This window comes from Rhinatrema bivittatum, chromosome 1 (assembly GCF_901001135.1).
Source record: "Rhinatrema bivittatum chromosome 1, aRhiBiv1.1, whole genome shotgun sequence".
Classification (NCBI taxonomy): domain Eukaryota; kingdom Metazoa; phylum Chordata; class Amphibia; order Gymnophiona; family Rhinatrematidae; genus Rhinatrema; species Rhinatrema bivittatum.
The window spans coordinates 539,540,081-539,567,595 of NC_042615.1; the positions used below are offsets into that span (position 1 = coordinate 539,540,081).

Below are 27,515 nucleotides of genomic sequence, written 5' to 3' on the forward strand. Positions count from 1 at the left end.
TATTGATGAACCTATACTGCCCCTAAAACAGCTCAGAAAATTTTATTGGATGAGACAAACAGTCGGTTGGGAGATTATACGAAGGGAAGTGTTATTGTTGCAGGAGATTTTAATAGCACAAGTTCACCATAGCTAGATACCTCTAAAGGTATTATGGGAGGGGGGAAAAAAGATAGAGTATCCCTGAAGAATTTAATGAACAAATAGCAATTGGTTGAACTATACCTACTATTCACATCCTCATTCCTCATATTCGAGGATTGATTTCTTGCTGGTATCTAAGGATTTGGTCTCCTGCACCCTAGGAACAGAAATAGAAAGTATTACATGATCGGACCATGCACCAGTATGGTAGAAGATTTCCCAAACCAATAAAGATTCTGGCAAAAAATTCTGGAAGCTCAATGATACGCTTTTAAAAAGAAAAATATGTAAGCTCTTCCCATAAATCCTGTTCCATAAACAGTTTCATCTAAACCCATCCCCATCTATGATCTTGTCTACCGGCCCCATCTATGGGGTCTTCTTTAATGAACACCAAAGTGAAGTATTTGTTTAATATTTCTGACATTTCTTCGTCTCTCTCCCCACATTGTATCGTCACCTTTCACTTTCATTATATCTTCCTTCTTTCTTTGTCTGAAAAATGTTTTGTCAACTCGATTTGGCAATCCTTTTTTCTGATCTTTTGCTTTCCTGATTTTTTTTTCTTTTGTCTCCCTCAGTTTCACTAGGTATTCCCTGTGTTCCTATTTTTTTTTGGATCATTTATACTTTTTGAATGCTGTTTTGTTTTTTTTTTCAGCCACTTCCTTTGAGAACCAGATCAGTTTCTTTCTCCTCTTACTTCCGTTTACTTTTCTAACATATAGATTTGTTGCCTTTGTAATAGCAACTTTCAGTTTGGCCCACTGTTCCACCATGCCCATTTTCTCCCAGTTCTACCTCTCAAAACATTTCCATTTTAACAAAGTCTGTATTTGGGAAATTTAACTCGGGTCTTTGTGTTTCTTCTCTGTACTCTGTTTTCAATATCAAACCATACTGTCCGATGATCTCTGGGTGCTCAGGTAGGCACCTACTCAGATATTTGAGAACATTATTCCAATTTGTGAACACAGTTCAAGATTCACATCCTCCCTGTGGGTTCCATTACCATTTGTTTGAACAAAGCCCCTTGAAAAGCATCCATCTCTTTACTTCTAGTAGAGTCCGCAGAAGGGATATTCCAATCCACGTATGGCAGATTAAAATCTTCAATGAGCAACACATCACCCTTCTTTTCCCACCTTTTCGATGTCTTTAATCAGATCTCTGTACAGTTCTTCTGTTTGAGTTTGAGGCCTGTAGACCACACCGATGTAAATTGTATCACCAATTTTTTTTTTTTTTTTTTTTTTTTTTTTTTTTTTTAAGGACAGCCCATAGTGCTTCTTCCCTACCCCACGTTTCTTGCATTTCAGTTGTTTGGATATTGTTTCTTATTCAAAACATAACCAAGGATATTAGAGCTATTAATGAGATCATCATAAGTGGGAATCTTTAAACACTAAGGGCCGGATTTTCAAAAGGTTACGCATGCCGGGCCTATTTTAAAAAGGCCCAGCGACGCGAGCAAGTCCCGGGGGCTTTACAAAAGGAGTGAGGAGGGGCGGGGGCGTGGCCAGATCGTGTGCAACTTACTTCAGCCCCAGGGCTGAAGTAAGTTTTAAAACAAAAAAAAGAAGCCATCAAAGGTAGGGGGGAAATGGCGGGGGAGGTAGGAAAGTTCCCTCCGAGGCCACTCAATTTCAGAGCAGCCTGGGAGGGAATGGGGGAAAGCAGCGCGGCTCGGAGCAGGCTCAGTGCGCTCAAGGTGCACAATTGTGCAGCCCCTTGCCCGCGCCGATCCTGGATTTTATAACATGTGCGCGGCTGTGTTTTAAAATCAGGTATACATGTGCGTGCGCCGGGTAGCGTGTGCACATGAATGCCCACATGCTCCAAAATTTAATTTTTCTTTTTCATTTATATTCCTATAGACTTAAAATATTTTCAAAAGAGGAAAGATTTATCATCTTTGCCACAGCATATACATATGTTTAAGGATTTCTTCTTTTAAACCAAGACGCTAATTGGAAACATTTATATCATGCTATAGAATGCCCGACACTCTGTGTGTCTCAGTTCTTCATCAAGGGCAATATATTTCTTTAAAAATGAAGAAAATAATTAGAAAATATCAGACTGTTTAATATATCCCTTCTTCAAAAAGGATTGCATATCGGCATTACATTTTTTACTCTTTCTTCTCTCACAACAAAACGGTGTCTACAAACACCCCAGCTCTTCCATGTTTTATTACATGGAAGACCAATCAAAAGGGATACTTAAACAGCCAATCCAACTTCTAGATTTTGAAAACAGCCAATCAAAAAAAAAAAAAAAAGCTTTGTGAATTCAAACCTACAAAGTAAAGTTCAAATCAAGGTACACCTGTTGTGAGGAACACTCCTTCTGGTTGGCATGGCGTTCTCAGTGTTGGGCCGACCACCCGTGGCCTACCACGCGGCTCAGAACACCGCCGTCCTGTCCTCTGTGGAGCTCTCCCTAGGCACACGCATGTGGGAGGTTCTGCCTCTAAGGGCTCAGCGTCAAAATCTCCGGGCCAGCCTCCTAAGACGCCAGCTCCTTCTATGATGTCAGGAGGCAGCCCTATATTTATTTATTTAAAGTTTTTTATATATCGACGTTTGTTAGGTATATTCCAAGTTTCTCTCCTGTTGGTTGCCTTTGCAACAGCGTGTCTCCTCAGAGAGCTCGTTGATCCTGTGTCTGATTCTGCTCTTGCTCCTGACTCCGCTCCGTCCTTCATCCTTCAGTCCTGCAAATCTCCTTGACTTGATCTCCCAGTACAGACTCTTGGCTTGCTTCACTTTCTTCCTGTCTGCCGCACACATCGACTCCTGGCATGGTTTCATCGCTTCTGCTCCTCTGCTGCCTGCCTCGGACTCTGGACCGGATTTTCGTATTGCTCCTTTGCTGCCAGCCCTGACCCAGACTTCTGACCTCGTCTCTGCCTCGCCTGTCCTGCTTCATCTAGGCAACCCGCACCTAAGTCCTGCCGGCCCTGGAACCCAAGAGTTCAACCTGCGGGGAATGAGGGCTGGTATAGGTGAAACTCCAGTTGGGTTGACCTTGCCGGTTCCACCTACCAGTGACTGGTTCCACGTAGTGCCTTCCCTCTGTGGTATACCAACTCCCGTCTCGGCTCAAGGGTTCACGAACATAACAGATTGCAAAGGCTATGGAGCCAGTGGACCTGTCCAGGCTGCAGGACATTCCAGGCTTGGCTCAATGCCTGCAGCAACAACAACAGTGTCTAGATGTCCTGGCAGCGACCCTGGAGCGTCTGGCTAATCGGCTGGAGAATCCCATGACTCCTGCAGTTTCTGCTCTCCTGCCGGCAGCTACCTAGACTTCCATTCCTCACTTGCAAATGCTGGCTCCGCCCAGGTACGACAGAGACTTGAAGCAATGCCGGGGATTTTTAAATCATTGCTTCATGCACTTCTCCCTCCAACTAGCTCAGTTCCCCAACGATCAAGTAAAGACCATATTCATCCTCTGTTACATGGAAGGGTTCTGGCCTGGGCTTCTCCTTTGTGGGAACACGGGGATTCTGTCTTGTGAGATCTGCTTCACTTTGTTCAGATGTTCTGGCAAGTTTTTGATGAACCTGGAAGTCATTCCACGCCACCTTGGAACTTCTCCACCTCCGTCAAGGTTCTTGTACTCTGGCTGAGTATGCTGTAGAGTTTCGTATCATTGCATCCGAATTAGGCTGGCAGGAGAACAGTCTGAGAAGTATATTTCTAGAGGGCTTGGCTTTTCGCATAAAAGATGAGCTGGCAGCTCGGGAATTACCCGAGGAACTGGAGGCTCTCACTGATTTGGCAGGCCGAGTTGATCGGCGTCTTCAGCAGCGCCTGAAGGAGCTGAAATTGGGATATCGAGCAGTACCTCTGGCTCCTTCGTTCTCTCGTCCTCTGACTTCTCCCGTCGCATCCAAGATTCCACCAACTCATGTTGAAGAACCTATGCAAATAGGTCATACTCATTTGACTCCGGAAGGGAGACAACGGCGCAGGACTCTTGGACTCTGTATTGTGGAAGCAAGGGCCATCTATTAGCTCAGTGCCCAGAGCGTCCGGGAAATTCTCAGGCCTAGGTGTCTCAGGGGAGCTGACCCTAGGCTGCCTTAACCCCGCTCCTCAATGTACAGTTCCACTGACGCTCCAGTTCTCGGGGGGTTCCATCACAACTATGGCCTTTATTGACTCTGGAGCCGGAGGCAACTATCTTGGCCGAAGTAGCCAAGCATCATCATTATAGAATAACTTAAGAAACTTGCAGTTTAAAGTTCAATTATTGTATGATTTCCTATTAATCATATAAAAGACAAGATCCAGATTTCACATTATATACCTCAGATTATGAAAATTGTTACTGTAAATGTTTTGGCACTTTGTTAGTAAGAATTTAATCAAATATATATATATATGCGTGCCACCCTGTAAACCGTTGTGATGGTGCACTACTAAACGACGGTATAGAAAAGATTTTAAACAAATAAATAAATAAAAGCAACTGCAACTTCCAATGATTCCTCATGCACCACCACTTCTAATCTCCTCTATCCAGGGGGAACCACTGCCCGGACGAGTGTTTCTGCTTACCATGCCAATGACAGTCCATACTGGAGTACTTCACAAAGAAGAGATCTCCTTTTTGATTCTTGACAAATCCGTCCATCCGGTGGTGTTGGGTCTTTCCTGGTTGCGTAAACATTCCCTACCATCAATTGGGAAACGCTTCACATTACCGCTTGGGAGTCTGATTGTTTTATCTCTTGCATTCGTAATTTGCCTTGACCCCCGATTCTACTTGCTGTTACCACATTACTGTTACCTCCGCAATACACTGAATACGCGGACGTTTTGTCTAAAGAAAAAGCAGAGACTCTTCAGGAGTATCTCCCATTTGACTGTGCAATTAATCTGCTTCCAGACATAGTGCCTCCTAGAGGTCGAGTATACCCATTATCCTTACTGGAAACACGAGCAATGTCCCAATATATTTAGGAGAATCTAGACCATGGTTTCATTAGGCCATCTACATCTCCAGCGGGGGATGGTTTCTTCTTTGTAGCAAAGAAAGACAGCTTCTTGAGGCCCTGTATTGATTATCGGGGTCTCAACTCCCTCACCATTTGTGATCGCTACCCGCTTCCACTCATTCCCAAGCTTCTGGACTAACTTCAGGAAGCCAAGGTCTTTACGAAGCTAGATCTTCAGGGGGGCCTACAATTTGGTCCAAATCAGGCTGGGAGATGAATGGAAGACCACCTTTAATACTCGCGATGGCCACTACGAGTGCCTAGTGATGCCTTTCGGTTTATGCAGTGCACCGGCGGTCTTTCAAAATCTTATGAACAAGGTATTTAGAGACATGCTCAACAAATGTGTGATCGTCTATCTGGATGATGTCTTAATCTATTCTGCGAATCTGACCACCCATCTTGTTGATGTTTGCAGAGTCCTCCAGTGTTTAAGAGATCACTGCCTGTATGCTAAAGTGGAAAAGTGCTCTTCGAACAAGTCATTACCCTTCCTGGGGTTCACAGTTTCCACCACTGGCTTCTGGGATTGGCCCCAACCAGTAGGACTCTGCTCGCTTCAATGATTCCGTGGCTTTGCCAACTTCTATAGGAACTTTATTCCTCAGGTTTCTCGCATCGTGGCTCCTCTCACAGCTCTAACCAGAAAGGGTGCCAATGCCAAACAATCGCCTCCAGCAGCCGTCTCTGCTTTTGAAGAATTGAAAAGGACTTTTCTACAAGAACCGTGTCTCCGTCACCCAGACCTTTCTCGTCCTTTCGTCGTGGAGGTGGATGCTTCCGATATTGCGGTGGAAGCCATACTCAGCTAAAACTCTGCTCAAGAAGCCCTACTACCGTGCTTTTTCTTCTCTCGAAAATTCTCTTCGGCTGAAAGGAATTACGGAATTGGAGACAAGGCGCTCTTGGCCATTAAATGGGCGTTTGAAGAATGGAGAAGTGGCTAGAGGGGGCGCAACACTGCATTACAGTGTACAACGATCATAGAAATTTGGAGTACCTCAGTAAGGCCCAGTGTCTGAATCCCTGTCAGGCCCGCTGGTCCCTCTTTTTCAGTCGATTTCACTTTGTTTTATGCTACCGTCCGGCCACAAAGAATGCTAGGGCGGACGCCCTATCCAGACTCCATGAACCTGAAGACAAAATGGATCAATCTAGGTTCATTCTGGACCCTGCAACATCTCATCTTCTTGTATGAATTACTGAATCTATAACCGCTTATCGAAGAGCTCTATATTCAGATTGTGATTCTTTACTTCAGTATTGGAAGAAAATGGAGTCATCACAACTCACTTGCATCCTACCCTATTCAACTAAAGCAGCTTTGGTAGCATCAAGTATAAGGAGACATTGGGGAATTATGGTTCAAAATCCAATTTTTTTCTGAACCTCCCCTTATTACATATAAAAGAGGTAAACATATTAGAAATATGGTGATTCAAGCCGATTCACCTGGATTGGTTAATGAAGACCTGCAATCTGATTTTTTGGGACATACTGTGTGTAAGAATGCGTGCAAATTCTTTGACAGGTCAAATGTGGGAAGATCCAGTCAAAGAAGATTTTCAAACATATACATTCTACAAATTGCAATACCCCTAATGTGATCTATTTGATTAAATGTAGTTGTCCACTATTATCCATTGGAAGGCCTTCTTGTTCATTGAAAATACAGATAAGGGATCATCGGAGTCATCTTTGCTTAAAGAAGATAGAAGCCCCGATTGTCAGACACTGCCTTCAATACAACTATACCCTTGAGGTGATAGATTCAGTGATTCATACAAGAAGAGGAGGCGATGTTGCTTCAATTTTGAATTTGAAAGAACAGTGGATTTATAAATGAATACAATTGTTCCATTGGGAATGAATGAAATTGTTGATTGATGTACCTTGATTTGAGCTTTGCTTTGTAGGTTTGAATTCACAAAGTTTTTTTGATTGGCTGTTTTCAAAATCTAGAATTTGGATTGGCATTTTAAATATCCCTTTTGATTGATCTTTCTTGTAATAAAACATGGAAGAGCTGGGGTGTTTGTTTGTGAACGCTATTTTGTTGTGAGAGAAGAAAGAGTGAAACATTTAATGCCGGTATGCAATCTTTTTTGAAGAAGTGATATATTAAACAGTCTGATATTTTCTAATTATTTTCTTCATTTTTAAAGAAATTGCTCTTGATGAAGAATTGAAACATGTAGTATATTACAGCAGTGGTTCTGTTACGGTCCCGGGCCGTGCCCCGGGACCTTCACTCACCCCGCGGCCAGGCCGGGCCGTGGGAACCCTTTCCCGACCGTCCAGGTCCGAAACCCAGCCTGCTGCAGCGTCCCCTCCGCGAGGGAGATGCAGTCGACCTCCCGTCACTGGCCCCACCCCCTAGGTGTGCGCGCCGGGGCTCCGGATTTAAAGGGGCCAGCGCGGGAAATGGAGGACAGCCCCAATGATGACGTCAGACGCTGCCGGGTTATTTAAACCCTGCAGCCACCTCTAGACCTCACCTTGCAACGAGGTTTGCTCTTCGGAGTTGCTAGTTGTTGTCCCAGGACTCCCGTCTATCTTGGCTTCGGACTTCTGGCTTCTGACCCTGCTTCGTCCATTGACTGACTTAAGCTCCCTCGTCATCTACAAGTATCTAGTTCTTGCTTGCCTGGAGGATTCTCCTAAGTCCCAGCGGCTCGGGCTCTCATAGGCTCCTCCCAGGGGAGCCACGGGCTTCCAAGGGTGAAGATTCTTCTGGCCTCCGGGGCTCAAACGCTCCCATCGCCCATCTCTTCGGCCGCTTCCTTGATCGCATAGGGTCCCACCTAAGTCCAAGAGGCCTGGGTCCCTATGGGTTCCTCCTAGGGGGACCTCGGGCTTCCAGTGGTGAAGCCTTCTTCAGAACACTTCTTCAGCGCCGCATTCTGGCTGCGACGCCCATTGTGGGTCCCCACATTGCAACACCTGCAGTCTCAGATGGCCCCAAGGGTCCACTACCCTAACAGGTTCTCAACCTTTTTCCCGTCATGACACACCTGACAGACCATGCTCACATGTGTGGCACACTGCTCATTACAATTCATGGCAGAAATAAAATTAAAGGCCCAGTATTATTTTTATTGTTAAGAATGACACAAGGGAAAGATACGTATTCTGTCTGAACAGAAATAGCATAAATAGTAAACATCCCACACCAAAACTGCACCAATTTTCAGTACTCAATCAGTAAACACCTTACTTAAGAAAAGGCAACACTGAAAATATTACACCAGGCCTTAAGACATCAATACACCTCCTATTAGAAAAATGGAACAAGCCAGGCTACTATAGAGCCCTACACAGAAACTACACTCCAGCAGAAAACCTCACCTGAATCACATGTGCTGACCCTCACCTACAAAGCATTTCCACCCGTTCCATGAGTTGGGCTATTTCCTGCAACACTTGCTGGTTTTTGGTTCCTCCCTGGTGATTGATGTAAGCCATTGTCATTGCATGTCTGACATTATTTGGACTGCTCAACCCTGCAATCGGTTGACGAATCGTAAGCATGCCAACCAGACGGCCCGGGCTTCCAGTTGATTAATGCTCCAGAGAGACTCTTCTGTACTCCGCCATTGCACCGTCAACTCCTGACAATGGGCTCCCCAACCCCGAGGCCTTGCATTCGTCATGAGTACTAGCCAATACGGTGGTCTTAGGGAAATCCTTTTCCTTAGATAGTCTGCTTACAACCACCACTGCAGCTGTATGCTATTTCCACTGGCAGGTGAAGCCATATCGAACAGTCTTGAGACTGTGGACTCCAACGAGCCAGCAGAGTGTTGAAGAGGGTGCATATGCGCCCTTGTCCATGGAACCAACTCTAGGGTGTCCTCCTTCAGACTGAGCCCTTTAGATAAGACCACACTGTTGGGCGTATTGTTTCTGTTAAATAGTCGCACCTGCGCCATCAGCTTCTGAATGTGGCCCTCCGGCAGGAACATTCTGCCTTGCTTCATGTCGAACCAAACACAGAGATACTCCAGAGTCTGGTATGGCTGTAGATTGCTGTTGGCCAAGTTCACCACCCAACTTAGTTCCTGTAGCAAGGAGATTACCTTGTGTGAGACCCGAAGGCTCCCTTCCAGATTCTTGGCCTGAATCAACTGTCTAAATATGGGTGAACCAAAATACCATCCTCTCTCAACACTGCAGCAACCACCACCATAACTTTGGAAAAAGTTCAGAGAGTGGTGGCCAACCCAAAAGGCAGCGCTCGAAATTGATAGTGTCACCCCAAAACAGTGAAAGGCAGGAACCATTGATCTAGGCGGATGGAAATATGAAGGTATGCCTCTGACAAATCCTCCAACTGTGCTGCCATTGTCACTGAGCCTAAGGTCTCCATGCGAAAATGAGTAACTCATAAATGACAGTAGACTCCCTTGAGATCTAGAATGGGGCAAAAAGAGCCTTCTTTCTTGGGTACAACAAAATAAATGGAATATCAGCCCATCTTTTCTTGAGACCTGGGCAATGGAACTACAGCCGCATGCTGAGAAGCCTTGACAACATACACTGCTTGTCTCTTCCTTGGAGAATTGCAGGGAGACCCAATGAAAACTTCCCAAGGTACACTGAGAAACTCCAGAGCATAGTCATCTCTTATCACCTCCAGAACCCACTGGTCTGATGTGATCTCGACCCAGCTCCGACAAAAGAGGTGACCCTCTATCTCCTGTTCCCGGGGGTGGGTCAGCACACCTTCATTGAGAAGCTCCGGAGGCACCACTACCCGAGCCTGTGCCCCTTGTGGACTGCCTGGGACGAAAAGATTGAGACCTACCCAAAGGCTAAATCCTCTGGGACACTGTTTCTCTGTAGGGTCTAAAGCATCTGAAACCCCTAGCACAACCTCTCATGCTGAAAGAGCAAGGCATCTGCTTCTTATCCCCTGCTAATCGAGGAACCTGGGCCTCAACCCACTTATTGGCCATTTTTTCCAGCTCACTCCCAAACAAGAGTGATCCTTTAAAAGGCAATTTTGTAAGATTAGACTTTGAAATTGTTTCGGCCGACCAATTCCTGAGCCATAGTTGACACCTGGCTGCTATTACTGAAGCCTCGCAACCTGCATCTGCCAAAAAGGCAGCTGCCTGTTCCATCATTGCCCTGGAATTCACACCAGATTCATCAACTGCCTGAGAGAGAAGTAAAGAAGAGCAAGTCACCAGGATGCAACAAGAAGCTATCTGCAAATTCATTGCGATCACGTCAAAGGCCTGCTTAAGGATGGCCTCAATTCTATCTTGTACATCCTTCAATGCTGCTCCCCCTTCTACGGGGATAGTCATCCACTTGGCAACGGAACACACAAGTGCATCCACTTTCGGAAAGCACAATTGCTCTCTTGAAGCCGCATCCAGGGGGCACAGCCCTTCCAAGGTTCGTCTCCCTTTAAAATTAGCTTCGGGGAACCCCGTTCCAGATCAATCAATTCTTGAATAACCTCCATAATAGGGAAGAAACATAAGGCTTTACGCAAAGAAATCAAAATGGGATCTTTCTTTGGCTCACACATGGAATCAGTCCCTGGTACCCCCAAAGCATCTTCAATGTCTGGGAAATCAGAGCTGGTAACTCATCTCTATGAAAGAAACGCAACATAGTTCTATATTGCTCCACCCTGGGAGGAATTTCCCCATCTTCCAGGGAGTAAGGATCAACTTCATCTTCTGTCTCATCTGGGTCCTTATTGGCATGAACCGCAGCAGGTCTAGGCTTCCTCAGACGCTTACCCACAGCACCAGGCGAGCGGGAATCTGCAGCCTTCAATCCTGAATTGTTAAGAATGGCTGGGGCCAATGACTGCACCTGAAGAAAGGATTGCAGCCCTTGAAAAAATTTCACCCAAGAAAAGGCAGAGTGGTCTATACCAAAACCAGGGGGCATCAGTCCTGTGCCCAATGAACTACCTTACCCTGCTGACAAACCAGTTAGGGGAGCCCCAATTCCAGGCGAAATCTCTGGCAACTCTATTTCCATTCCTGCAACATGCCGGGAAGAATCAGGCTTAGCAAAATCAGACTGAGACAAGTCTCCCTGAGCCTCCAAACAGTGCTGACAAGTTAGAAGGAACGCCAGGTCCGAATATGCCAAGCAGCACAAAGGGTAAGGTGCACAAAAATGCTTTTAGTTCAAAAAACATTTTTTGTGTGCAGAAATCATATTATATGTACAGAAAACATGCTGTATGCACAAACATTTTTTCTCCACATAAAATCCTGACTACAGGTCTTGGTACTGGAACTTCAGCTTTCCCACATAGACTAACATTAGCCCTCGAAACTTTACTCCACTATGAGTTAAGTTTTCAGTGTCAAGAAAGCCAGCACATCTCTCTCCACTAGGGGCGGGGAGAGAAATAAAAGCTAATGCCATTATTAGCATGGATTCACATGCGAGGGCACCAATTTGTACACACGTTGTGTGAATATTTTTTTGTGCATAAAACTTTTTTCTGTATCAATAAAGTTTGCACACAAAATATATGCATACAAAACTGTGTGGTCTGCTAAGCACACCGTTATTACTCCAACCATTTAATTTACAAAAATCAGACCTACCAAATTTTTGGCCATCTTGACAGTTTCTTGCCCAAGACATTTTGCTGAAATTTTATTAAGCGGAATGATAGTGTATCGACGCTTCAGTTCACCTTTTTCTAACAGTTTCTTCCCAGTGCCCTGAAGTGTAAAATAAACTAAAATTAATTTAAAGAGCAATTCTTTAATGCAAAGTTGCACAATGAGTTTAAATGTTTCTTTTTTAATGGAAATACTTGTACATTTATAGCTTGAGAAACTTACCTCTGTGTCCACCACTACATTGTACAATCTGCCTCCAGCTACCACTTCTAAAGCTGTTGCAGTGGAAATGTCTTTTACAGAAATCAGAGAAGCAACAAGACCTTTTACACAGTTTGAATCCCAATTCTTTTCTGGATACCTTAATTAAAAAAAAAAAAAAAGCATAATCAGAAAAACTATTGACCCAAAATCAGGGTAAGTTAAAAACAATAAAATAAAGCAGCTGTCCATTGCTCAGAAGAAAGCTAGGTATGCTAACAGCTATTTAATGTGGCAATGACAACTGTCTAACACTCGTCTTGCAGTAGCAAGATTTCTTTAATAATTTGTCTTTGAAAGGTAAGCAGAGTAGGAAGATGAGACATCTACTTGCCCATACTTTAGCCAAAAGGTTCTGTATGTCAAGACATTTGCTACATACACCTATTAGCAAATGCTAGCGTTTCACACTATGCAAGCTTATGGAGAAGGAGAATTCTAAGTCCTCTAAAGTCAGATTGTCATTTGGAGTCAGCTAATCATGGCTCTCCAACCATAAGGAAATGGCTGTCTTCAGTGAGACATTAGATGACTCCAAGCATTTCTTTAGGGATAATAAGGATGTAAATATGCTTTAGAAAGTTAACCTTTTACATTTCAGTAGCTTAAATGGTCAACTGTTTAAATGTTAAACACATGAATCACTGCAGTGAGTGGGAGGGGAAAGGAGAGCAGACATGCCCATGTTCTCTCCTCCCCCCCCCCGTTCACCCAAATGCTCCTTGGACTGGCCAATAGCAGTCAGCCTGCCCCAACATGGAGAACTACCTAGAATATCGAGAAAGTGGAACCCAGAAGTCAGCCATGTCCAGCTTAGGCCTGAAAAAGATAACTGGGGATGCTTTGTACAGTGGTGGAAATAGGGAAGACTTCTATTCCCTTATCCGATAAACTTGCTACCCTGCGAGTGTGAAGGACTCTGGGGCTGTGTGATTTAAGTATGCGAGGAAAAATTTAAAATCCCCAGGAAGTGTCTTCTCTGATCAAAATCAGCAGCACTACATAACTAGCAGAACATTAGTTCAGATAAGATTTGCTAGTAAACAGGGCAAGGAGGATTTCCACAAGTTTTATTACTATAAATAAATGCCATTACCACTGCTATTTTATGCTTTTGGGGGCAATTTTGTAACACTGAACATAATGCATAGTTTCCAAAGCAGACTTACATGCACAAGTATGCTTTGAAAATTATCTTGGCAAAACTAATCACACACAATTAAATCTGCTATTAGGTATGCATAGTTATGCAGACAGAATTTACATCTATGCTTTTTAAAATCAAGAAGCCTGGTGGGCCACGTATGTGCTATTAGCAGGAGACTGTTGAGAGAAGCTCCCCTGGCGGTTGATAACAATTCTAGAAAAAATTGGAGAACTTACTTACCCGATAATTTCGTTTTCCTTAGTGTACATAGATGGACTCAGGACCAATGGGTATAGTGTACTATAGCAGTTGGAGACAGAGTCAGATTTCAATCTGACGTCAGCCCCTAGTACATATACCCCTGCAGGAAGTGCAGCTCTTCAGTATTCTCCTCGAAAAGCATTGTGGATATATGTGAGACTAACTGATTAACTTAATAATTTGATTAACTTGAATAACTTCATACTTAGTTAAACGTTAAAACTTGATTAACTTGATCTGGTTGCTTGACTACAGCTGGAGACCGCCAGTGTACTCAACCGGAAAGCGTCGACACCCGGCAGGGTGGATGCCCTAGTTAAATGAAAACGTGGCTTACTCTTGAATCATTTGAAAGACCATGCGTAACGGCAGCCAAGGGTGGGATGCTGAGTCCATCTGTCTACACTAAGGAAAACGAAATTATCAGATAAGTAATTTCTCCATTTCCTAGCATGTAGCAGATGGATTCAGAACCAATGGGATGCATAAAAGCTACTCCCGAACCGGGTGGGAGGCTGCCCGTGACCCACTTAGAATTGTCCTTGCAAATGCTGTGTCCTCCCGAGCCTGAACATCCAGACGGTAGAATCCGGAGAAGGTATGGATGGAGGACCATGTCGCTGCCCTGCAGATCTCGGCAGGCGACAGCATTGTAGTTTCTGCCCAGGATACTGCCTGGGATCTGGTAGAATGGGCCTTGACCTGTAGAGGTGGTGGCTTGCCAGCTTCTACGTAGGCCGCATTGATGACTTCCTTGATCCAGCAGGCAATGCTTGCCCGCGAGGCCACTTCCCCTTGTCTCTTTCCACTGTGAAGGACAAAAAGGTGGTCCGTTTTTCGTACGGGTTCCGACATTTCCAGGTATCTGGATAGGAGTCTGCCGATATTGAGGTGACTTTGGCTACATGCTTCTTCCGAATTCTTCAAGCCATCCATCGTTGGTAGTGAGATGGTCTGGTTAAGGTGGAAGTGGAAGATCACTTTGGGGAGGAAGGAGGGAACCTTGCGTAGTTGGATGGCTCCCGGAGTGAACCTGAGGAATGGCTCACGGCAGGACAGTGCTTGTAGTTCCGAGATGCGGCGGGCTGAGCAAACTGCCAGCAAGAACACAGTCTAAAAAGTTAACAGGTAGAGGGACAGTCCTCGGAGGGGTCTGAAGGCGGTTCCTGCTAGGAAATCCAAGACGAGATTGAGATTCCACAGAGGTACCAGCCACTTTAGTGGTGGACGAATGTGTTTGACTCCTTTTAGGAAGCGTGACACGTCCAGGTGAGAGGCTATGCTGTCGCCCTCGCTCTTGGAGCCGTAGCATGACAATGTGGCCACCTGTACCTTGATGGAGTTGAGGGACAGTCCCTTCTGTAGGAATTCCAGGATCACGGGAACTTTAAATGAGCGTGGTTTGATGTTGTGGTCTTTGCACCAGGCTTCAAATACTCTCCAAATCCTTATGTACATTAACGATGTGGAGAACTTGCGTGCTCGGAGGAGGGTGTTGATTACAGCCCCCGAGTATCCGCTCTCTCAGGCGGACCCTCTCAAGGGCCAGACCGTAAGAGAGAATTGAGCTGGGTCCTCGTGGAGGATCGGACCATGTTGTTGAAGGTCCCTGTGTGGAGGCAGGGGTAGAGGGTTCCCTGCCAGCAGCCTTCTCATGTCTGCGTACCAGGGTCTTCTTGGCCAATCTGGAGCCACCAGAAGAACTAGCCCCCTGTGTAGTTGTATCTTGTGAATGACTGCGCCCAATAGGGGCCACGGCGGGAAGGCGTATAGCAGGGTCCCCGGTGGCCAGGTCTATACCAGGGCATCGATTCCTTGGGACTGCGGTTCCCGCCTGTGGCTGAAGTAACTGGACACTTGGGCGTTGGATCTGTTTGCCAGAAGGTCCATGTCTGGTGTCCCCCACCGATTAACTATCATTTGGAAGGCTGCGGGTGACAGCCTCCATTCTCCTGGGTCTAGACTTTCCCTGCTGAGGAAGTCCGCCATGATGTTGTCTTTCCCGGCGATGTGGACGGCGGAGATCTCCTGGAGATTTGCTTCCGCCAACGCCATCAGGGGGTCTATTTCTAGGGACACTTGTTGGCTTCTGGTTGCCCCCTGTCGGTTGATGTAGGCCACTGTTGTGGCTTTGTCTGACATTATTCTGACCGCTTTGTCTCGAAGTCTGTGAGCGAACCGCAGACAGGGTAGTCTGACTGCCCGTGCTTCTAGGCGGTTGATGTTCCATCCCGCCTCTTCTGCATTCCACTGCCCTTGGGCGGTTAACTCCTCACAGTGTGCTCCCCATCCTCGTAGACTGGCATCTATGGTGAGTAGGGTCCAGGTTGGAGAGGATAGTCTTGATCCTCGGCTCATGTGGTTGGCCTGCAGCCACCACCGTAGCTGGTTCCAGACTCTGCCCGAGAGCGATAGACGTATGGTGTAGTTCTGGGACCGTGGGCTCCACAGTGATAGAAGTGAGTGCTGTAGGGGCCTCATGTGGGCTCGCGCCCATGGCACAACTTCCAGTGTGGATGCCATCAGCCCGAGGACTTGCAGGTAATCCCATGCTGTGGGATGAGGATCGTTCAGCAAGGTCTGTAGCCGGTTTCACAGTTTTAATCTCCTTGTGGGGGGTCAGATTGACCTTGTCTTCTTTGGTGTCGAATCGGACTCCTAGGTATTCCAGCGACTGTGAGGGTTGTAGGAAACTTGTTTGTGTTGACCACCCATCCTAGGCTCTCCAGTAGAGATATGACTCTGCTGGTTGCTTGGTGGCTTTCCTCTGGTGACTTTGCCCTGATCAGCCAGTCATCTAGGTAAGGGTAGACTAGGATTCCTTCCTTCCTCAGTGTTGCTGCCGCCACTACTATTACCTTGGTGAACGTCAGGGGTGCTGTGGCTAACCCGAAAGGTAGTGCCCGGAATTGGTAGTGACGGTTCAGGACTTTGAAGCGTAAGTAGCGCTGGTGTTCCTGGTGGATTGGGATGTGTAGGTAGGCCTCCGAAAGATCCAGGGATGTGAGAAACTCTCCCGGTTGTATTGCCCTTATTACGGATCACAGGGTTTCCATGCGGAAGCGGGGAATCCTCAGGTGGCGGTTGACTGACTTGAGGTCCAGGATGGGCCTGAATGTTCCCTCTTTCTTGGGGACGATAAAATAGATGGAATAATGTCCAGTATTTATTTCTTGTGGAGGCACTGGAGTTATGACCTCGAGGGCCAGTAGTCGGGACAGTGTAGCTTTCACTGCCACCCTCTTGAAGAGGTCGTGGCAGGGGGATTCCACGAACATCTCTGGAGGGGTACGTAAAAAATCCAAGTAGTACCCCTCTCGAATGATGGCTAGGACCCACTTGTTCGAAGTTCTCGACCCATCAGCGGTAGAATATTTATTTATTTATTTTTAGATTTTTTTATACCGGTGTTCCTGTATGAAATACAGATCACATCGGTTTACATTGAAAAAGAACATAAATTTTTGCCTAGAGGCATTACATAGAACAAGGTTATGGAACTTGGAACAGGGTAAACTAGATCAAAATTAACATTGTAATGTAAACATATTGGCTAACAAGACTCATTGAGCAGTAAAAACAAAAACAAAAACATAAAAGCAAAACAGTAAATGTCACATGAGTCCTGCAGCAAGAGATTGGATACAGAGTCGAGTAGTAGTATAGAACCTGGGGAATGCGATGGTGAGGAACTCTTGCTGGCTGTAGGGGAAAAAAGTGCTTATGGTCCTGTAAAAGCTTGTTTAAAGAGCCAGGTTTTAAGTTTCTTTTTGAATGTAGAGTGGCAGATCTCTAGACGGATATCTGGCGGGAGCGCGTTCCATTGAATGGGGCCAGCAGTAGATATGGCACGTTTCTGAAGCGAGGATTTTGTTGAGGGTACATGGAGTGTGACTTTATATGCTCCTCTGATGGGTCTAGCTGAAGAGTGAGGACGTAGTTGGGTGCTTAGGTGAAGTGGGGAGATATTGTGAATTGATTTATGAATTACTGTATGCACTTATAAAGAATCCTTTGCTTAATTGGAAGCCAATGGAGGAGTTTGAGAATGGGGGTGATGTGATCTCTTTTATTCGTATTTGTAAGGATTCTAGCTGCAGAGTTTTGTAACATTTGGAGGGGTTTGATGGATGAGATTGGGAGGCCGAAGAGGAGCGAATTGCAATAGTCGATTTTTGATAGTATAATGGCTTGAAGAACCAACCGGAAATCATTGAAATGAAGAAGAGGTTTCAGCTTTCTCAGGACTTGTAGCTTGTAGAAACAGTCTTTAGTGGTGGTGCTTATAAATTTTTTTAAGGTTAAGCTGATCGTCTAGAATGACGCCTAGGTCTCGTACATGTGGTGAGTGATTTAATAAAGGAATGGTTGCACTGAGTGGGTTAGCTGGGTTTAGCAACTTGTTGTTGATGTCCTGATTGATGATTAGGATCTCGGTTTTGTTGTTGTTAAGAATGAGGTTAAGGCCAGCAAGAAGATGATTGATCTGTTGCAAGCAACTGTTCCAATGAATCAGGGTTTTGTGTAGAGATTCTGTGATTGGGATGAGTATTTGGATGTCATCCGCGTAGAGGTAGTGGGTTAGATTTAGTTTAGAAAGTAGTCGACAGAGAGGTAAGAGGTAAATGTTGAAAAGGGTTGGGGAGAGTGAGGAACCTTGAGGGATCCCCTGGTTGGATGGGACCGGATGAGATTCTTTGTTGTTTATCTTTACCTTAAATTGTCTATTTGCCAGGAAGGACTTGAACCAGCTGAGAACTGTACCCTTAATGCCTATGTCTGCCAGACCTGTTAATAGAGATGAGTGGTTGACAGTGTCAAAGGCCGCAGAGAGATCTAAAAGTATCAAGAGATGTGGTTGTTTTTTGTCCATGTTAGCTAGAATAGTGTCGGTAAGAGAGAGAAGTAGGGATTCCGTACTTAATGATTTACGAAAGCCATATTGGGCTGGTGCAAGAATATAGTTTTCTTCCAGGTACTCGGATACCTGTTTATTGACTATCTTTTCCATAAGTTTGGCGATCATTGGCAGATTGGCTATTGGGCGGAAGTTGGCTGGATCTGTGGTCGGTAGGTTCGGTTTTTTTAGTAAAGGTTTGAGAATAGCTAGTTTAAGTTGGTCAGGAACTAGACCTTGGGAAAGAGAACAGTTAATGTCTGCAATTGGCTTTGATATGGTGTTCCTTATTGCGATGAGGAGGTTAGTTGGAATTGTGTCTAATGGATGAGAGGATGGTTTCATTTTCTTGAGAATGTTTTCTATCTCAAGAGCTGATGTGGTCTCGAAAGATTCCAGAGTCGTATTTAATTGAGGTGGGGTAGAGAGTGGGAGTTGGGGAGATGAACTAGATGATGCGAAGGGGCCAATCAATTTATCAATTTTTTCCTTGAAATAATCAGCTAGTTCAGAGGCTTTGTTGAGCGCTTGATCATCAGGGATAGTAGGAGGGGATGGTTTAGTGAGGGCTGAAACGTAGGAGAATAGTGCTTTCGAATCAAAAATGAAATGATGTATTTTTTTCGAGAATAAATCTCTCTTTGTTCTAAGTATGGTGATCCTGTAGGCATTGAGGGAGGTTTTATAAATAGCTAATGTTGTGGGAGATGGGTTTTTCCTCCATGTGTGTTCTTTATTTCTTAGCTCTTGTTTAAGCAGCTTCAGTTCTGGGGTGAACCAGGGTTTCCTGTTGTCTGGCGAGGGTTGTACTACTTTTGTAATGGAAGGGCAGGTTAGGTCTGCAATCTTTTTGGTGATGTTGCACCATGAGGTGGTGGCTGTAGTTGCATTGGAAAGATCTAGTTGAGATAATTCATTAGAGAGCTGGTTGATGAGAAGGTCGGTAGAACAAGGTTTCCTGTATTAAATAGTGGTTTTTGGAAACGAAAGAGGAGGGTGTTCTGATAGCTTGAGGGTCGTGTTGATGATTCGTCCAAGGCACAGGTGAACATGAGATTGTAGTTGGGAGCGAGATGCACTGATTGATGAAAATAAGGTCCAGAATGTGACCTGCTTTGTGTGTAGGGCTTTTTATAATTTGTGTGAATCCCATATAGCTGAGAGCCGATAGTAGGGTAACGCAGTTTGGGGATTGTGGTGAAGCATCAACATGTAAGTTGAAGTCTCCCAATAAAATGGCAGGTATGTCTGGGTTGAAATATTTGGCAGTGATTTCAATGACAGGTGAAGGGTCAGAGTCTAAAGTTCCTGGTGGAGCATAGATTAGGCCAATTTGTAAATGATCAGATTTGAAGACAGATCAGATTTGAAGACAGAGAGCTCTATGTTTAATGTAGTATTTGAATGTTGTAATGTTATTCCTAGTCCTTTCTCGGCTGCCAGGAGCAGACCTCCTCCTCTTTTGGATCTAGGGATGGAGAAAAAATCATAAAGCTGGGTAGGTAATTGGTTTAATAGCACTAAATCTGAGGGTTTCAACCAAGTTTCTGTGATTGCACAGATATCTGGGTTTGCTTCAGTGAGGTAGTCATTTAAGATGTGTGTTTTTTTCCGAAAGCGATTGTGCATTGAATAGAGTTAAAGATAGAAGAGAGAGGCCTAGGAATTGTGTGATTGGTGAGATCATTATTGGGATTAGCCTTTGATGATGGGTGTAATGTTGTGGGAGAGGTTTACGTTGTTTCCTGATGATTGGAATGAAGTGTGAACTATTGAAAAAGTGGTGATGTATGGGGATTGGGAATCCAGGTAGCATATTGATCTGATTGTATGGTAGAGAGTATTGATAGATTGCTAAAAGAAGCTGAAAAGTTTGTAAGACGGATTAGAATGAGCAGGATGAAATGTTGGATGTTAGAGGCAATTGAAAGTCAGCTAGAGTATGGAAGCTGATTTTTGGTTAAAGCTGAGAGATTACTGAAGAAGATGGAAGGGTAGGATGAATTCTGATGATTGTAGGCTGTGTGCTAGAATAGGGCTAGTCTGCCCCCTATGGCTTCTTCCCTTGGACGGGTCGGCTGAATCTCATTGTGGGGTGCGGCTGGGGCCTGTACCCGAGCTGGTACCCCTCTTGTTGTGCTTGTTCCGAAAGGACTGGTTCCTGCTCGTAGGGCGGGGCGCTTGATAGTTGTTCCTGTAAGGATTGAAGCGCTGTGAACTTCTGCCCCTGGAGGGCCTGGGGAAGAGTCGCTGGTTTCTCTTCGTTTTATCCTCCGGCAGGCGTGGCACAGGGGACTTGCCTCATTTGTCGACTAATTTCTCTAGTTTGCTGCCAAACAAGAGGGATCCTTTGAAGGGCATCCTTGTGAGGCGCGTTTTGGAAGATGCGTTGGCCGACCAGCTTCGGAGACAGAGTTGCCTTCTGGCCGCCACCGCAGATGACACTCCTCTGGCCGCTGTACACACTAGGTCGGAGACAGCGTCCGCGAGGAATGATACTGCTGGTCCCATGTCTTCTCCCGGGGTGTTGTTCCTGGTTTGGGATAAGCAGGCACGTGTCACCACTGTGCAGCAGGCCGCAATTTGTAGAGACATAGCGGCTACGTCAAATGACTGAGGATGGATTCCAGACGCCGGTCGTGTGCATCCTTGAGTGCTGCTCCTCCCTCTACTGGGATAGTGGTGCGCTTAGAGACCGCGCAGACCATGGCATCAACTCTTAGGCATGCAAGAAGATCTTTGGTCGCCGGGTCCAGGGGGTACATGGCTGCCACAGCTCGTCCCCCTTTGAATGTGGACTTCGGGGCATTCCATTCCAGCTCAATCAGCTGTTGTGCCGCTTGTAACAGAGGGAAATGGCGAGAGGTCTGACGAAGACCCTCCAGTAGGGGGTTCGGGATAGTGAGCTTCATCAGGCATTGGGTGACCAAGTTCGGGAGCTCGTCCTTTGTGAAGAAGCATCTCATGGTTCGGTGAAGCTCTGTCCCCGGGGGGGAGAGCTCCCCCTCTTTTAGGGGCTCAGCTTCCTCTTCAGAGATGTCAGAGTCCCCATAGGTGGGGCTTCTGGGTAGTGGAAGCCTGTGCCTGGGCCTTGAAGGACCTGGGACCTGAGGGTCCTCCAGCGGAGCATGTCGCTGACCAGCTGGAGGTTCAGTTTGCATTTGAACAAAGGCGTGAATCCCCTTGAAGAACTCCACCCATGAGATAGACGCTGGATCTAAGCTGAGGGGCGCTGGTTCCCTGGGGGTCCCCCCCATCTGTGGGGAGGTCCCACTGGGATATGCTAGGTCCAGAGTATTTCCTGAGGAGCTAGTACTCTGCCCTGGGTGGGAGTGGCCCTGAACTGGATCTCCCAGGGCCTCCTCACACTGCGTGCACAGGGCGTCTGACTCCTCGCTTTGTGCGGCTCTGATGTGGCATGCTGGGCAGAGGCCTTGAACCTTTATCCCTGATTCTGGTGGTGCCATGACTGTCGGCACGTAAACTCTTATGCGCTCCGGTGCGCTTAAGATGAGCATGCAAGTTGTGCGCGCAGTTGTGCGTCCAGCTGTATATATGCGCCCAGCTCTGTGAGTGCAACTTATGCGCACAAGGTTTTATGTGAGTGTAAGTCTATGCGCACAAGTGCTTTGTGTGCCTAGCTCGGTTTTGTGCACTCTGACCGAACAGCGAACGGCGCGGTGAATAGGGCCAAGATGGCAACGGCGAGCATGCGGGCAATATGGTGACCCCCTCGGAGGGTCTCCACATGGGTAGACCCTTGGAAATAGCCGGGGCCTGGCCCTGCTAGGGCGGATCAACCCGGTGGCACTGGTCCCGGCCTTTTCATCCTACCAGGCCACAGTCCACAGCATAGTACGTATGCCTACCATCTGTTGGTGGCAGAATACTTGCAGGCTGAAGTCAGCATGGATGCCTATAAAGGGTGACATCAGCAAGCCCATTGATCTGTCTCCATCTGCTGGTTGATGGGCATAACCCATTCGTCTGGACTGTTTTGATTGGATTAAAAGGAAACCCAGGCTTGCTGTGGTCAAACTCTGCTGGTTCTGGTATACAGCATACATCTTGCTATATATCGGAGGACATCCTTGGAAGGCAGGGATTTGGCTGCTTACTTCTGTCCAAAACCCAAGCGCCTGCAGCTCTGGAGGACTAGTACACTTTGACCTTAGGAATAAGTACTGTAGCTCAACTGCTCACTTATTTGCGCCTCCAAGCCTTTGTCCCTCTCATTCTCAGATCTCCAGGGAATCTACGAGAGGACCTAACCCCTCTCTGGGCTGGTTCCTCAGGAGGAGGAGAATCAACCCTCCTTCTGGCTATCATCTGGAAGTTCCCCAAGAGCCTCAGGAATGCATCCACAGGAAAAGTGGAATTCAAAAAATTCCTGTATTCTCAGAGCCTATCCTCATTCACTGCTGCACTTCACTTATCTTCCATACCATCTTTTGGAGACAGAAAATACTGATTGAGTGCCCTGCTGCTCCAGTCTTAAGGGAGATTAAAGGCGGCATAGAAAGTTTTTCTCCCTTTCCTTCTAGCAGAGGGACTAAACCCACTTGACTTGAATAGTCTGGTAGAGAAGCAAAAGAAAAAAAATTATCAAAAAGGACCAGAGATTAAAACCAAAACGTCAAAATGACATTCTCGGAGCACGTGATTAGTGCTCACTTACATGCATTATGTTTAAATACATAAGCTGTCCTCCAGATATCCAGTGTCCCTCACTAAGGATAGAGCATTTTTAAAGAAAAGACCAGTCATAAAAAATGAAGCCTGCAGAGTTTGAGATTTAATGAAGAGGACATATTGACAGTCAAGAATGCTAATGAAGAACCAGAAAAAACTAGCCAAAAATGTGCTTCTGGAAGTAAATCAATGGAAAAATGAGTTATACTAACCTTTTTGATCATTATACTTAGTATACCTCATTTTTCCCCATACAGAAGCACTGCCACCCCAAAAAATATCTTTAGACAAATTGTCAGAGCCTCTATTTTCTCCCATTTCATTCCTTTAAAAAAAGAAAAAAGAAAAAAAAAAAGGGTATTAGATTACTAAATAAAAGCTATTGTAGAGGAGTATCATCCATGCCTCTCTTCAGTGTCTTACTTGTAATCAAACCGTAAATTTGGGAATCTGGTCATTAAAGCTTCGTAGGACTCTTTTAGTTGATTGACTTTACGGGATAGTTCTCTGCGCATCTCTAAGAGTTTTTCTTCTTTTCCATCTGAAACCAATACAATGAACAGAAGTCATTTATACACATACAGTCTGTGTTTCATGAGTATATTGCCAGCCTTAATACTGGCAGTGGGATATTTTAGAAAACACTTAATCAAAAATGTTTAAAGCCAAGGAGGGTTTTTTTGCTCTTCATTTTATGTCAGTTTTCATTTTGCCTATTTGTTAGTTTTGCTTTTTCTTTACTTTGCTCTCCCTTTGTCACTCCTCCTCCCTGTGACCAACCATTCTATAATGAAATTAATAGAGCATTTTGGTGTAATTTTCAAAACCTTTTCCATGAATAAAAATACATAAATTTGGTCTTACCTATTAAATTTCCTCTCTTTGACTCCTGTTAGACAGTCCAAACATGTGGGTTTGTACCACCCTCCCGACAGATGCTGATGAGAACACAACTTTTCTTGTGCCCTTATTAATGGTATTAGTACTGAAGCATCATAAATCTTCTAGTATCCTTATGACAAAACAATAAAACTCGCTCTATAACAAATAAAACTCCCTAAAAAAGAACTCTAAGTAAACCCTCTCAATACTACAACAGGAACAGAAGACAAAAAGACAAAAAAAAGAAAAAAAAATCACAGAAATCTTGAGTATCCTGCAATAAGAAGATGGATTATAATTCTGCAAACCAGAAGCTCCCAAGTAACAGAACAAACTGCAGTCAGTGGCTTCATGGGTGGGTCCTGGATTGGTCTAGCAAGATTCAAGGAAACGAAATTAAAGGTAAGACCATTTCTACATCTCCTGCTTGTGGGAAGAGTAGAAGGAGGAATCTGCGGCTTCTACCACAACAGAGGATTTGAATCAGGTGGGCATCTTAGATACCCAGTGAGACCTTTCTGGGGGAGGGAATTCTTAATTTCATTTGGGCTCCTGATTTTGATCTGTGAGGGGGAAGGAGTCCCTTGAAGCTGTTAGGACTTAGGTCAGTCCCAGGGGAGTCTCTCAGCAAAATTATTGAAGGTAATGCAGCAGGTACTCTGTACCAAATAGAAGCCTGGTTGGGAGGGGTCTCAATGACCCCTGGTCCCTCAGCTTCAAGCACTCAGCCTTTGAGGAGCCGTTCTGCCACCAAGTACCCAAAGTTAACCAGGGAAGCCCTAGATTTGGAGCACTATTTTGCCTCCCTGGGTTCTCCCCTGTGTTCAATGGGGGAACTAAGGGATGCTGAGAGTTCATTGGAATCCTTAGAAGGGGAGAGAACTTTTAGGAAGGAGAGAACTCCGTGATTAGGCTATTTAGGAAAGAAGAGCTCACTTCCTTATTGCTCAGGTGGGTCACCTCTCTCTGCATGTTGAACTCTAAGGTCAAAGTGGTCCCTGATGGAAATCTGTTCTGGAGGGAGGCAGAAGACCTTATAGCTTTTGTGCTTCACAAAGCATTTTAAGCACATGGTGTTGGAAGAAAAGAAAGCTCCAGAAGGAGGTCTAAGGAGGAACAAAGTGATGATCAACTTTATCCTTTGCCTTTAGAGGAAAGAGCCTATTTCAGATTGCAACGGTTGATGGCTTGATGTTAGCAGTTCCCTGAAAGATATCTTTTCCTGTAGAATGTGGAATGGCCTTGAAAGATACTCAGGATAGAAAGAATGAATCCCTTTTTTTTTTTTTTTTTTTAATTTTTTATTTTCAAAATTTTCACAATTTGTTACATGAATATTTCAAAGAAATTCGGTACATTATACTAGAAAAGAAAGTTTCCCATTTCAAACATCCCATATGGGAAATAAAAGACAACAGTATATAGTAAATATGCACCTTAATATAGGAATTGTGGAGGCAAGGAAAATAGAGCGAATAACATAACAATTTCCATATAGTAAATTTAGATAGAGGAGTTACTCTTATTCTTTATGTCGAGGGGTTGAGGGAGAGAACATACCCTCCATGGACATATCTGAATTATTAGAATTATCAATAACAACAGAGATTAAGGCTAGAAAAGCTATGTTAATATCATTTGCATTTATATCGGATCGCAATTATGTATTGAAATTGTTCTTGAGAAATAGACAAGCCCTATTTTATGGGGCCAAACTTTGGATATACCCAGATGTTACTAGAATAACGCAACAACGCAGGAGAGAATTTCTAGCTATGAAAGAAAGGGTCATCAATATGGGGGCCCGATTTGTTTTAAAATTTCCCTGTAAAGGTTGCGTTAGATATCAGGGGAATAATTACGTCTTTTTTGATCCACAGCAATTAAAAAGTTTTCTGCAGGGCCACCCTAATGAACCTCCTGAGTAGTGAATCCCTTTTTAAATAGGCATTATCCTCTTCCATGTTAGCAGTTCAGTCTTTTGTTTGCACTGGGTATGTTGTATGTTGGTTACAGAAGGCGTTTGACAAAGTTCCTCATGAGAGGCTTCTAGGAAAAGTAAAAAGTCATGGGATAGGTGGCGATGTCCTTTCGTGGATTGCAAACTGGCTAAAAGACAGGAAACAGAGAGTAGGATTAAATAGGCAATTTTCTCAGTGGAAGGGAGTGGACAGTGGAGTGCCTCAGGGATCTGTATTGGACCCTTACTTTTCACTATATGTATAAATGATCTGGAAAGAAATACGACGAGTGAGATAATCAAATTTGCAGATGACACAAAATTGTTCAGAGTAGTTAAATCACAAGCAGATTGTGATAAATTGCAGGAAGACCTTGTGAGACTGGAAAATTGGGCATCCAAATGGCAGATGAAATTTAATGTGGATAAGTGCAAGGTGATGCATATAGGGAAAAATAACCCATGCTATAATTACACAATGTTGGGTTCCATATTAGGTGCTACAACCCAAGAAAGAGATCTAGGTGTCATAGTGGATAACACATTGAAATCGTCGGTACAGTGTGCTGCAGCAGTCAAAAAAGCAAACAGAATGTTGGGAATTATTAGAAAGGGAATGGTGAATAAAACGGATAATGTCATAATGCCTCTGTATCGCTCCATGGTGAGACCGCACCTTGAATACTGTGTTCAATTTTGGTCGCTGCATCTCAAAAAAGATATAATTGCGATGGAGAAGGTACAGAGAAGGGCTACCAAAATGATAAAGGGGATGGAACAGCTCCCCTATGAGGAAAGACTAAAGAGGTTAGAACTTTTCAGCTTGGAGAAGAGACGACTGAGGGGGGATATGATAGAGGTGTTTAAAATCATGAGAGGTCTAGAACGGGTAGATGTGAATCGGTTATTTACTCTTTCGGATAGTTGAAAGACTAGGGGGCACTCCATGAAGTTAGCATGGGGCACATTTAAAACTAATTGGAGAAAGTTCTTTTTTACTCAACGCACAATTAAACTCTGGAATTTGTTGCCAGAGGATGTGGTTAGTGCAGTTAGTATAGCTGTGTTTAAAAAAGGATTGGATAAGTTCTTGGAGGAGAAGTCCATTACCTGCTATTAAGTTCACTTAGAAAATAGCCACTGCCATTAGCAATGGTAACATGGAATAGACTTAGTTTTTGGGTACTTGCCAGGTTCTTATGGAAACAGGATGCTGGGCTTTTGGGTACTTGCCAGGTTCTTTGGAAACAGGATGCTGGGCTTGATGGACCCTTGGTCTGATCCAGTATGGCATTTTCTTATGTTCTTAACAGCTACCCCTGCTGGGGACACAGTTTCAAAAGGGGCAGTGGGAGCCCAAAGCTCTCAAAATGCACTGGCCCCCCCCACCCTGTGCAGTGCCAGCCCTTCTTTTCTCCCCTCCCCCCCCCATGCTAAAACACTATGGGGACTAGCAGTTTCCCCAAAATGGTAAGCCCATAAGCCTTCAGCCAGCCTCTGCCTGAACTGAGCAAGTCACCAGAGCTTCCCCACTGGCAAACCCTTAGAGTATCACCCTGCCCAATTCCCCTCATCTTTCAAAAGTAAGGAAAGAGAAACGATGCAGAAGTAGTACATTTCAGTGTAAAGAATAAGCCCTTCACGTACTC

At 44.9% G+C, this 27,515-nt stretch overlaps 1 protein-coding gene across 1 annotated transcript in view; it reads right to left on the reverse strand.

Moving 5' to 3' along the window:
• SMC2 (structural maintenance of chromosomes 2) overlaps positions 1-27,515 on the reverse strand; it is a 215,027-nt gene that overhangs the window by 92,493 nt on the left and 95,019 nt on the right. Inside the window, exons 11-13 of the mRNA XM_029614730.1 lie at positions 23,448-23,565; positions 11,989-12,127; positions 11,746-11,865 (exon numbers count right to left, since the gene is read on the reverse strand). Of these exons, the coding sequence (XP_029470590.1) occupies positions 11,746-11,865; positions 11,989-12,127; positions 23,448-23,565 (377 nt within the window). The remainder of the gene's footprint in view (positions 1-11,745; positions 11,866-11,988; positions 12,128-23,447; positions 23,566-27,515) is intronic.